The sequence below is a fragment of the Vipera berus genome (assembly GCF_964194415.1).
Source record: "Vipera berus genome assembly, chromosome: 2".
Lineage (NCBI taxonomy): Eukaryota > Metazoa > Chordata > Lepidosauria > Squamata > Viperidae > Vipera > Vipera berus.
Window position 1 is genome coordinate 205212268 of NC_138203.1, and position 13695 is coordinate 205225962.

The window sequence follows — 13695 nt, forward strand, 5'->3', positions numbered from 1 at the left end:
CTTTATTTTGTGACTGAATCTGAATTGAAATGAATTTACTCTTCTATGAGAACTTTTCCATTCTGGAATTTCTGTGTCAACAATCTGACATGGTATGAAAATTCCATTTAATCACGTGACCCTTGGTGATGAACATTCAAGTCTCAACAAATGTGCAATTCTCAACATATTACCTCAAGAATAAAAAACTTCGCTGTTTTCACTTTTGACCAGGTCTTCTTTAGCCTGGATACTGGACTCATGTTCATCCCAGCTGGAGGGAAAGAAGATGACCAACGGAGGAGAACTTTAATAAACAGAATAATTGTTGAATATCCTTAAAAGTCATACAGAAATGACATTGGCACACTTACAGATGATTGCCATCAGTGAATTAAAGTTCCCTATGTTAAAGCACTCCCGAGCGACATCAATGAAGAACTCAATGACTTGTGCCCTCTGTTTCTTTTTGGCAGGCTGTAAATAAACAAGCAGATGAAAATGTAAACAATGATTGAAATGTCATCACGCCACAAATAGCAAATGTCCTATTTTTACTGCTCAATCCAACAGTTGAGCATGTTGGATAATCTCATCCAATCATTTTGATTATTGGCACTCACTCCTGGCAACTATAGGAATCAAAATTCTCATTAGACAGTGACAAAAGCCTAGTATACCTTTTAAAAAAAGTCTTCACCACTGATCTCACAAATGTGCATACAAAAGACAATTAATTCCAGAAATATTCTGTCTAGCAAATGACTAGTGCAGTCATTTTTAACAGGCTTGAATTAAATAGATAAGACAGTAAAGACATCCTCAGCGTCTGCCTTAGTTCTGCAGATCACAAATAAGTTAATTTTTTTCTCCAATGTACATGTTAGATGGGGTTCTATTTCACCATTAATGAACAGGAGTTCCTATTCAATGAGAGGATGGCAGCTATAATCAGGAAGGGCTTTCCATATCTTCATCTGATATGTCAATTGTTCACTTTTCTAGACCAGGGACTTTTCAGATAGCTACTCGTGTCCTGCTCACCTCATGGCTTAACTAATGCAATATGCTGTACAGGGAGCTGCCCTTGAAGACACATGGAAGTTTCAGTTGGTCCAGAATGTAGCAATGTGGATGGTAATCAGCATGCCCATGTAACACTTATGCATTGGTTGCTAGCCTGCTTCAGGGTGCCATTCAAGGTGCTAGTTGTTACCTCACATGGCATAGGCATCACCTACTTAAGGACTGTCTCTGTCCCATAGTTTCTGCCTGGCCAATTTGATTGTCAATTAAACAAGGCCTTCTATTGGGCTCCTGTAAGTGTACCTTCTACAGAGAGCAAAAAGGATGACATTGAGGAAGGGAAGGAAGATCTAACATCAAGGCAACCAGCAGATAAAGATGGCAGAAACCCAGAATAGTGGGAAAGGGGCCGAAAGCTTCTCAGACATCCCCCCAACTTCACTAAAAGATAATAGAGAAAAATTCTGCTGTCTTGAATGAGCTTCTTTCTCCCTGAATTCACCCTGCTGATGTTTTGAAGGGCCTTGGAAATCTGGTTTTTCATCCAGGCCTTTGGCAAGTGTGAGTGTGAACCCTCGTTTGGACTATGTGAGCTTCTTTTGTTCCCGTCCATTTTCCTCTCATCCTTCCCATTTTCACTCTTCATTGTTGCCTATCGCTGCATTTTTTTTCTTGTTTTTTTAATGTTTTTTATTTGTAACCACCCATGGTCACTGAGAGTTGGGCAGCATCTAAATTTAAATAATATTAACAATAATAATAATAATAATAATAATACATAAGGAATCATATAGGTTGGATTTATATTTTAAATAAATTTAACCTTAAAATAAAATTTAATTTTTGACCTAGATCTGTTTCTTTCTTTGCCTTGGGCTAACCTTCTTTGTGGAGTGTGAGCTCCAGGAATGTCACTCAATGGCTAAATTTGATCCCTGGCCTCTTAATCATCCTGCCCCACCCCCACCCCTCCACTATACCAAAATGATGGCTTTGCCACTGAATTGATAGCCTACTCTTTGCTTGAGATTTACTGCAAAATTTCTGTGAAATGCATGCAAACCTAAAGCTTTTATTCATTTTAAAAAAGATAAACTCGCTCGAACAATTATTTTTAATGAGAGAAGAAAAAAAAACAATATTCCATAGAATGTATTACCAAATGCTTTCAAAATGTCACAATCATGCCATCAGTATAACAGGATCTGACTTACCATGCAAATTTCTGTTGCTACAAGATAGCAGAGTCTATTGAACCATTTCACATAAGCCTCAAGATTACTAGTCTTCTTCTGTTCACTGAAACAAGGCTGAATTTTTTTTTAAAAAAAAGACAAAACATGACATACATGTTTGAGAGTTTTTTGAATTTTAATTTACCGAAGCTTAAATTTTAAGTTTTAAATTACCGAAGCTATCTAAAAGTGTTGCTCAAGTGACAACAGAATGTATATTTTTGAACATGTGCACGTGTGTACATATGGCTACCTGACAGACAGGGCACGTGGAACTCCATTTGAAATATAAAAAGATGGGAAGTGTCAGATGTCTTTGATTTCACAGCCTACAGCCCTTTCTGCAAATCAAATCAATGCACGATGAACAATTCTGTTTGGCCAACAGCAACTGTTCAGAATGCATTTTTTCCCCATCTACACTCACTGTGATATTAACAGGCAAGATACCACTATGCACAAACAGCCACAAGAATCTGGGAAATGAAATCAGAGGAATGTCCTTTTTTGTGTAACAGCCACATTTCATCTATGCCTTTAACAGAGGAGTTCTCCAATGCTGACAAATGCAATGGCTCAGGCTGTTGTCGGGCTTGTCTAACATAAAACAATATTTCTGAGAATGAGAGGGGAAGACAAGGCACCAAATGCCCTGGTTCTTGATTAGATGTTATTTGCTTTAAAGAATTGTTTCTTTCAGAAGATAATACCTTTGCTACTGATCTCTTTATCTTGCCCTACACCTCCTATATCATCAGATGCCCTGAAACAAATGGCAAAATTCATCAGCAAATGTCATTCTTGTGACCTAAACTTTTTAGACAGAGGTTCCTAGGCAACCGCTCAGGACTGGGACCTCCTAGCTCTCTTTCAAATGAATTTCAATCTAGGGACTTATGGTACAATTCAATAATATCTACTCTGTAGATGTTCCCAATATGCTACTAAGAAGAGCAGAGGGCTAGTACTAGTAGCGCCAGAAAGAATGAAGCGACTGGGCCAAAGCCGAAAGGATGCTCAGCTGTGGATGTGTCTGGTGGTGAAAGGAAAGTCCGATGCTGTAAAGATTTTTTCTCCATAGGAACCTGGAATGTAAGATCCATGAATCAAGGAAAGCTGGACGTGGTCAAACAAGAGATGATAAGACTGAACATCGACATCTTAGGTATCAGCGAACTAAAATGGACAGGAATGGGTGAATTTAATTCAGATGACCATCAGGTATACTACTGCAAGCAAGAATCCCTCAGAAGAAATGGAGTAGCCTTCATAGTCAATAAAAGAGTAGGAAAAGCAATACTGGGATACAATCCTCAAAATGACAGAATGATCTCAGTTCGAATCCAAGGCAAACCATTCAATGTCACAGTAGTCCAAGTCTATGCCCTAACCACCAGTGCTGAAGAGGATGAAATTGACCAATTCTATGAAGCCCTACAGCACCTTATAGAACTAACACCCAAAAATGATGTCCTTATCATCATGGGGGATTGGAATGCTAAAGTAGGAAGCCAAAAGACAACCGGAATAACAGGCAAGTTTGGCCTTGGAGTACAAAATGAAGCACAGCACAGGCTGATGGAATTTTGTCAAGAGAATACGATGGTGATAGCACTCTTTTCCAACAACCCAAGAGACAGCTCTACACATGGACATCACCAGACGGTCAACACAGAAATCAGATTGACTATATGCTCTGCAACCAAAGATGGAGAAGCTCTATACAGTCAGTAAAAACAAGACCAGGAGCTGACTGTGGCTCAGACCATGAGCTTCTCGTTGCAAAGTTTAGACTTAAACTGAAGAAAGTAGGGAAAAGCACTAGGCCACTCAGGTATGAATTAAATCATATCCCTGTTGAATATATAGTAGAGGTGACAAATAGATTTAAGGAATTAGATCTGATAGACAGAGTGCCTGAAGAACTATGGACAGAGGTTCGCAACATTGTACAACAGGTAGCAACCAAAACCATCCCAAAGAAAAAGAAATGCAAGAAAGCAAAATGGCTGTCTGTCTGAGGAAGCTTTGCAAATAGCTGAGGAAAGGAGGGAAGCGAAAGGCAAGGGAGAAAAAGAAAGATACGCCCAATTGAATGCAGAATTCCAGAGAATAGCTAGAAGAGATAAGAATGCCTTCTTAAACAAACAGTGCAAAGAAATAGAAGAAAACAATAGAATAGGGAGGACCAGAGATCTCTTCAAGAAAATTGGAGAGATGAAGGGAATGTTTAATGCAAAAATGGGCATGATAAAGGACCAAAATGGCAGGGACCTAACAGAGGCAGAAGAGATTAAGAAGAGGTGGCAAAATTACACAGAAGAATGTGTAATTTACACTATACAAGAATGAGCTTAACGTCCCTGATAATCACAATGAGGTGGTCACTGACCTCGAGCCAGACATCCTAGAATGTGAAGTGAAGCGGGCCTTAGAAAAACTGAGCAACAACAAAGCTAGTGGAGGTGACAGTATTCCAGCTGAGCTATTCAAAAGCTTAAAAGACGATGCAGTAAAAGTGCTACACTCAATTTGCCAGCAAATTTGGAAAACCCAACAGTGGCCACAGGATTGGAAAAGATCAGTTTAAATTCCAATTCCAAAGAAAGGCAGTGCCAAAGAATGTTCAAACTATCGCACCATTGCACTCATTTCTCATGCTAGTAAAGTTATGCTTAAAATCCTACAAGCTAGACTCCAGCAGTATGTGGATCGAGAACTACCAGAAGTACAGGCAGGATTTCGAAGAGGCAGAGGAACTAGAGATCAAATTGCCAACATACGCTGGATCATGGAAAAAGCTAGAGAGTCCAGAAAAACATCTACTTCTGCTTCATTGACTATGCTAAAGCCTCTGATTGTGTGGATCATAACAAACTGTGGCAAGTTCTTAAAGAGATGGGCATACCAGACCATCTTATTTGTCTCTTAAGAAACCTATATGTGGGCCAAGAAGCAACAGTGAGAACTGGACACGGAACCACTGATTGGTTCAAAATTGGGAAAGGAGTTCGTCAAGGCTGTATACTGTCGCCCTGCCTCTTTAACTTATATGCAGAGCACATCATGAGAAAGGCAGGGCTTGATGCATCAAAAGTTGGAATTCAGATTGCCGGGAGAAATATCAACAACCTAAGATATGCAGATGATACCACTCTAATGGCAGAAAGTGAAGAAGAACTAAAGAGCCTCTTGTTGTGGGTGAAGAAAGAGAGTGCAAAACTTGGGTTGAAACTTAACATTAAGAAAACCAAGATCATGGCATCCGGCCCTCTCAATTCCTGGCAAATAGATGGGGAAGAAATGGAGGTAGTGACAGATTTTATTTTCCTGGGCTCTAAGATCACTGCAGATGGGGACTGTAGCCAAGAAACTAAAAGACGCTTGCTCCTTGGGAGGAAAGCCATGGCAAATCTAGACAGCACACTAAAAAGCAGAGGTATCACCCTGTCAACAAAAGTGCGTATAGTCAAGGCTATGGTCTTCCCAGCTGCAATGTATGGCAGTGAAAGTTGGACCATAAAAAAGGCTGAGCGCCAAAGAATTGAGGCCTTTGAACTGTGGTGCTGGAGAAGACTCCTGCGAGTCCCTTGGGCTGCAAGGCGATCAAACCGGTCAGTCCTAGAGGAGATCAACCCTGACTGCTCTTTAGAAGGCCAGATCCTGAAGTTGAAACTCAAATACTTTGGCCACCTAATGAGAAGGAAGGACTCACTGGAGAAGAACCTAATGCTGGGAAAGATTGACGGCAAGAGAAGAAGGGGACGACAGAGAATGAGGTGGCTGGATGGAGTCACTGAAGCAGTAGGCGTGAGCTTAAATGGACTCCAGAAGATGGTAGAGGACAGGAAGGCCTGGAGGAACGTTGTCCATAGGGTTGCGATGGGTCGGACACGACTTCGCAGCTAACAACAACAAGATGTTCCCACTGAGTCCAATGGGACTTATTCCCAAGATGGTATGCACACTCTACAACCTAAACTATTGCAAAAGATTCCAGCTGCAGAGAACATTTTAAAGGCATTTATGAATCTGTATTTTGAAATATCTGTATAACATAGCAACCACTAGAGGGTATCAGGAAATATTAGAACAAATATCTCTTATTAATGCTATAATTTCTAACTCAGGCCCGAAGGATACAATAAATCAAGGAGGAGGAAGTTTTTAGGCAGAGAAAAGGGGATTCCCATAAGTGGAATAAATACAGAAAAAGATGCTATTGGGATTTTTGGTTTTCACAATATTTGCAAATTTCTCCATTGCAGAAAACACATCCTAAGGAGGCTAAAGTTGATTAATGAGAGATGATGGAATTTTATGTAAAGCAGGAAGTACTTTTAAAATGCAAGCAGCCTGGAGCAAATTCAGCGTGATGGAATATAACTAGAAAAAGAAATAACACTGCTGTTGTGGTTCGTGGCAAGAGGCGGCAAAAGTCGCTTTAAGAAGTGACTTAAGCATCCTTTTACATATACAGGAATCTTGCTTAGAATGGTATTGTCTAATTAACAAATCATTTTGAGTTCTCTTTCCTAATACAGGTAGTCCCTGACTTAAAGCATTCATTTAGTGACTGTTCAAAGTTACAAAGGCACTAAAAAAAGTGATTTATGACCATTTTTCACACTTACAACCATTGCAGCATCCTCATGGTTATGTGATCAAAATTCAGAGGATTGGCAACTGGTTCACATGAAAGTCGCAAGGTCCCAGGATCACGTGATCCCCCTTTTGCAACCCTCTGACAAATGAAGTCAATGGGGAAGCCTAATTCACTTAACAACTGTGTTACTAATTTAACAAGTACAATGGTTCACTTAACAACTGTGGCAAGAAAGGTTGTAAAATGGGGCAAAGCTCACTTAGCAACTGTCTTGCTTAGCCACAGAAATTTTGAGCTCAACTGTGGTCGTAAGTTGAGGGTTACCAGTACTTTTTGGTTTTCTTTCTAGAATGTTTTTTTATTTCATATCTGATATGCTATCTCTAATTATTTCCTTACTTTCTTCCCTTTGCTGCAGCCTTTCCTTTTCAATCCAGATACATTCAGTGGTGAATTACATTGTTAACACATTATCTCTCTTTTCCTTGATTCTTAAAACTTGCTGACTAATCTAACTGAATTTCATTCCAGACATTCTTTTTTAATTTCCACCAAGCTCTATTTCTCATCTATTTTAATTTCATTTAACAGTCAGGTCCACTTTGCTTTCTATAGATTGCACAGGCATCCAACTGAACATATTGTCTTGGATACTGTTATACAATGGCCAGATTTTGCAAATGCTAAATAAGTAAATGGACGTGCGGCAATTCAAGCAAGGAAGACTGTACCAGTGTGACTTGTTCTTTGCACCAACAGATCAGATTTAGTAACATGCTGCTCACAAGATTCAAAGAAACAACCTTCCCTTCCTCCCACGAAAGAACCAAAATTGTGTGAAATTGCATGATAGTCCTGGAAAACTTAATTGATCCTTGACAAGCCAACTACATGCTAACATTATTTTTAACAATAATAGCTGCCACCAGATCCTTAGCAGGTTTATTCTATAAACAACAGAAAGATAAGGAAATTATAGCCAAAGTGAGATTCAGGAAAGGCAATCCCCTCCCCCCCACACACACCTGTTGTTTGTGACATGCTCAGTTCCACTGCCACAACCCTATACTTCTGATACTTTTCAGTTATAATTAGAGATGAAAGAAAGGCATTTGAAAGGACACTAGTTAGGCTGATGCAAGTGTAGCAATCTCTGATCCAAATGGAAGCTAAAACATTACAAATGCTTTACATCTGTGCTGAAACATCACAAATGCTTTGCCTCTAGTCCACTAGCTAAATATATTATCTTTTTCATTAGCATTTTATAAAAAAAATGACATGAATCTTGGTTTATAAACAATTCTTGTAAAATTTTAATTAAGGCAACAATCTCGGAACAGCCTGTGCATGCTCTCCCTCTGTGTCCATTCACATAAATACATATTCTTAGGTGGCAGTTCCTATCCACTTTCAATGGATTCCAAGATACCATAATGTACAGAACAACCAAGGCTAATCTAGTGCATCTAAACCTTGACAATTTGAAGATGGGTAGACTTCAACTTCCAGAATTTCCCAGCCAGCATGCTGGCTGAGGGATTCTAGGAGTTGAAGTCTACCCATCTTCAGCTTGTCAAGGTTGAGAAACACTGGGTTAATGATAGCAGTATTATGATCAACTCCTCTAAGTTTCTGATTTAATATTATATCATATGCAAAAAGCTGGCCTGTGTAGCTGAACCAGTCTAGTATTCCAGCTGCATTTGGAACCTGAGGTTTTCCTGGATGATGTGGTAGTGGCAGACTATTGTGAGAAAAGATAAAAGGATGAAAAACCAAAAGCTAGTACAAAGAGTAGCAATCATCATGATTTTCTGAGATTGTTCTTGCAACTGAGCTATTTCAAATTGATTATTAAAGAAGACAGATTCCTAACCTGACTACAACTGACTTGTCACTGAAGCCTTTAGGCACACCATCTTATAATGTAGTCTATCGACCTTTCTATTTCTCATTTAATCCAAACCAGAAAAGGCTTATGATATATATATATATCAAAAAAATTTTAGATTGTTAACAAAGAATTAAAGGGAGACTGATATGCATTTCAAACTTATTTGTTTTCATCAGTCAGCCATACCCTTCTAAGATTCGAACCTGGGCTGATTGCACATTAGGCAGTTGTTTTTACCTCTAGGCCACAAGCTCTATCTCACTTTGTTAGCTGAGAAGCAAGGGAGATATGTGTTAAATGCTTGTTAACTATTTAGATTACCTTGCTAGGGGATATAATCCCATTTATATCCCGCCCTTCTCCGAAGACTCAGGGCGGCTTACAATCTAAAGCACAAATCAATGTGCTTAGCAATAGCCTTCATTCTATGTACAGTATATGCCTGCTTATTAGGGCTTTCGCCCCCACCCCCAAGCGGCATTATTACAAAGTCAGCTTATTGCCCCTAACAATCTGGGAAGGATGGAAGGCTGAGTCAACCTTGAGCCTGGTGGGACTCGAACCTGCACTAATTGCAGGCAGCTGGTGTTACTTAAGGAGGCATTAGCCCACTGCTCCACCAAGGCTTTGCAGGAAAGGCAAAGTCAATGCATGAAGAAGTCAGCTTGTTACCAAAACAATCTATTTTAGACCAGAAGATGGCTTTTATGCTTTCCTGACCATCTCTTTGTTTTCTCAATTCTCTTGCTGTTTTGACCTGAATAACAAGCATTCCTAACTGGTCTCCAGCTTTTTGTCTCCTGGGTTTTGATAGGTGGCCAGACTGGCACAATCTGCCCTAGCTGTCATATTTTTATGGCCTCTTCTGCCTGCCAAGAGCTTCTGCCTTTATCTGTAAAGGAGGTGGAAAGTTCAGCGGGCACACTACTTCCTCCCGGTAGCTTAACATCTCTTCACATCTCTGCCTGACTGACAGATTGTGGCCTTTCAGAAAGTCAGGGAAAGGTGGATGGGTGCCCTTGAAGAATACAGAATGGAAGCCAAGAAAAGCTGCAGATATGTTCAGTTTATAGCATGATATTACTACATTTTAACAGAGTAACAGGGTTGGAAGGGACCTTGGAGGTTTTCTAGTCCAAACCCTATAGCATTTCAGACCAATGGCTGTCCAGTCTCTTCTCAAAAGCCTCCAGTGATGGAGCACCCACAACTTCTGAAGGCAAGCCTTTCCACTTGTTAATTGTTCTCACTGTTAGGAAGTTTTACTGTTAAAAAAAGGTATTTTAAAAACTTTTTAAAGTTAGAAAACATTTTTTCTAACTGAAAATGTTTTTTTAATGACCATCTATGCCTTGAACAAAGAGCTGAATCCTGGGCTACAGAAATTCTACATAATAACAAATATCACTGCTGAATTTCTTGTATTTGCCAGGTTAGGAGAGGAAGTGGTAGATGCAGTATTTCTTATGTACTGCAGTCCACCAGTCCTGCATTCTGTCACTGTTCCTTTCTTGTTGAGAAGAAGACAAGTTTGAGAAGAAGAGAGTTACAGGACTACAGTCTGCCAACCCTAACCATCTGCAGAGACAGATCTCAAGTTTATTTGAAGCCAGCAAATAAATACATAAAGTTGCAGATTTCTCATGCTGACCACAAAATAAATAATGCAGTGAAGTATTCCAATTCTGTTGCAGCTTTGCATTGAACTATTGCATACCCGGCTCCTGCTGTAAACTTCCATAGAAAATAGGCTGTAGAGACTGGAAGGGCTTCTGCTTATTTTCAACCATTCATTTATTGGCACAGTTTTCTTCAGAAGAAATTAAAAAAAGTGAAAGCTTCTTTCAACAAGAGGCTGTTTCTTCTTTATAATTAAACTGATTTACTAAAGGTAAAGGTAAAGGTTCCCCCGCACATGCGTGCTAGTCGTTTCCGACTCTAGGGGCCGGTGCTCATCTCCGTTTCAAAGCCGAAGAGCCAGCGCTTGTCCGAGGACGTCTCCGTGGTCATGTGGCCGGCATGACTAGACGCCAAAGGCGCACGGAACGCTGTTACCTTCCCACCGTAGTGGTCCCTATTTTTCTAGATGATTCTAAATTCTAAATTGATCCGCTCACTGATTCACTGGTCTTTGCCATGGTTGTTGGGTCCATTTTTGCAGAGCCATCTCGAGTTCCCTATGCCTGGAGGTCCTTGAAGGCAGATAATCTCTCAGTTAATCAAGATACAGAAGATGTAAACATCCCAGACAACCTTAGTAAAGACTAAGGAATTATCGAATAGACCAGTTACCTGGAACCTCTTCAGATAATGGAAGGATTGGGATTCAACCACGTATGCTTCAGATGGTTGCTTTTCAGGAAGAAACTGCAGGACAACAGTTTTCTAAAGGTTTGAGCAGCAAGAGACAATGGGACCAGTTATCTTGCCTGAAACCGCAGCAAAGACTTTTAAAGGACACTAAGTTCACAAAAGGGACGTGGTGGCTCAGTGGGTTAGGATGCTGAGCTTGTCGATCAAAAGATCGGCAGTTTGGTGGGTCGAATCCCGAGTGCCGCGTAGCAGAGTGAGCGCCTGTTACTCATCCCAGCTTCTGCCAACCTAGCAGTTTGAAAGCACGTAAAAACGCAAGTAGAAAAATAGGGACCCCTACGGTGTGCCTTTGGCGTCTAGTCATGCCGGCCACATGACCACGGAGACGTCCTCGGACAAGCGCTGGCTCTTCGGCTTTGAAACGGAGATGAGCACCAGCCCCTAGAGTCGGAAATGACTAGCACACATGTGCGGGGGAACCTTTACCTTTACCTAAAGTTCACAAATCTCATTTTCTAATTACTTTCGGAAATTGCTTATTAGCTACTTTTAAGCTATTAGAAACTCTTGGAACAACACGGTAAAAAAGTATTCATTGGGTGAGTTTATCTTCTTCTCTAAACAAAAGAAAAATTAATTACAAACTGAAAAACAAATAATTTGAAATAAACGAGAACAAAGCTAAATAACACTTTGATCTAAGAAGTTATAACAAGTTGATGGGTCAAGTTGAATTTTGAATATTGACTTTTACTATAAGATTTTGGAATTATAAAAAATAAACAACTTCTTGAGGGAAAGAGATTTATTTTGGTTATCTGGCAATTGCAAATCACACCAAAAGATAAGAGCTTATTTTAGAAACTGGACACTAGAGGGGGCTAAAGATTTTAGGCAGAAGAAAAAAGTTACAAACCCTATGTCAGCTAATACTGGGATTTGCAGAATGATACAAAACATTATAATATCAGAAATATTAAAGGATGTATTTTAAGAATTGAGTCCGAGGTTAGTAACTACAGTTACCATGGTGCCAGTAATAATGTCTGATTCTATGGTAGGCTATGTCTAAAGATGTTAATGAAGGAATGATAGATATGGGACAAACTTTATCTGATAAGATAAAGTACATAATATAGAACTACAAATGACAGACCAAGAAAATGATTTGAAAAAGGATACATTACTGGATATATGAAAGAAACTGGCTTAGGTTTTAAAAATTAAAAGAGAAATGCAAGTGATAAATAAAGAGAATGACCTAGAAAATGTTTTGTTATTGAATCTATAAAAGTGCTTGTTAAAGCCTTGAAGAAATTTCCCTAAGGGGTTGAAGAAGAACTGAAGAACAACCAAAATCTGCAACAATAATAGAGTTAGAAATATAAGAAAGGAATATAAGGTTGGCTTATTTGATCAAGGTTAAAATAAGACATTTTGTTACAATGTTCTGGCAACCTTCTATGGACTTTTTGCTGACACCAAGATTGAAAAGTTGATGTTTTATGGATATGCTTATAAGTAAGGGATGGAACATGGGATAAAGAGATACCTGTTTAACCTTACAGTTGGTGAAGAGTTATTTGCTTATATTGTGTGATGAATTCTTTATATATTTCTTTTTCTTTTGTTACATTCTCTTTAATTTTTTTTCTTTTCTTGCTCTTCTAATTCTTTATTTCCATTCCCTCTTCTTGCTCTAATCTTATGTTAATTTTTACTATTGTAATTAAAATACTTAATAAAAATATATTTGATTATGTGCCATCAAGTAGTTTCCAAGTTCTAGCAATCACAAAGATTGATTTTTATCCATGGTGATCTATTTCTAACCTGCTATGCATGTGTGCAAGTATTATTTCTTTTTTCTTTCTGCATCATGGGTTACATATATTGAGACTCTGAATGGTGATCTAGACAGTGGGCATTCAGTTAGGCCATTTTCTCTTCTGTATGTGAATGTCTGTTTTCCTTGTTTGTTGTAAAATAAACATTTCATCTTCCTTGGCATCAATATCTTTGGATCTGTTTCTTTGCAAATCTCTTATTTGAGCCAATTACTCCTCATTGCTTGTGATTTGGAGAATTCCTCTACATTTAGAAATAATTATTCTTGAACTAAATGAAACAACAATGCTATGTGTGCACCATCAGTCTAGAAAACAATACCTTGTCTATGAATCCAGATTTACACATGTATGAGCTTACATGTGTGAGCAGTGCAATGTTTTGTTAGAAGATTCATTTCCTTTTGTCTGTAGTCATGCCTAACTTACATGCCACCATGGGGAAATCACAAATTCATGCAGTTGTAGATACCATAAACGCTCATCTAAAAGGAATGAGTAGACAAAAAGAAAAATATGGGCAGGCATACCTTTGTGTTGTCCAAGGGATCTTTATGGCCAAATGCTTGAACAAATTCTTCAGGACCAATATGACCCAGTCTTTCCTTTTGCAGTAGATAAAATGAGAGAGTAAAAGAGCAGCCCTGAGAATCAAGTGTATTGATTATTCACAGTCCCTAAAGTAGCACCATCTAGATTTGACAGCAGATTTTAAAAGTGATTTATCATCATTTGCTGATTGGCCTCTTCTGGTTTAATCACCATAAGTAATACTTATGGACAAGCTTGGTT

At 39.0% G+C, this 13695-nt stretch overlaps 1 protein-coding gene across 1 annotated transcript in view; it reads right to left on the reverse strand.

The window, feature by feature from the left end:
* The window catches only part of RASGEF1C (RasGEF domain family member 1C), a gene marked incomplete at both ends in the record, with an annotated part of 57281 nt that overhangs the window by 14240 nt on the left and 29346 nt on the right, over positions 1-13695 (reverse strand). Inside the window, 4 exons of the mRNA XM_081321707.1 lie at positions 174-253; positions 354-456; positions 2220-2315; positions 13434-13508. Coding sequence (XP_081177833.1) covers positions 174-253; positions 354-456; positions 2220-2315; positions 13434-13508 — 354 coding nt within the window. The remainder of the gene's footprint in view (positions 1-173; positions 254-353; positions 457-2219; positions 2316-13433; positions 13509-13695) is intronic.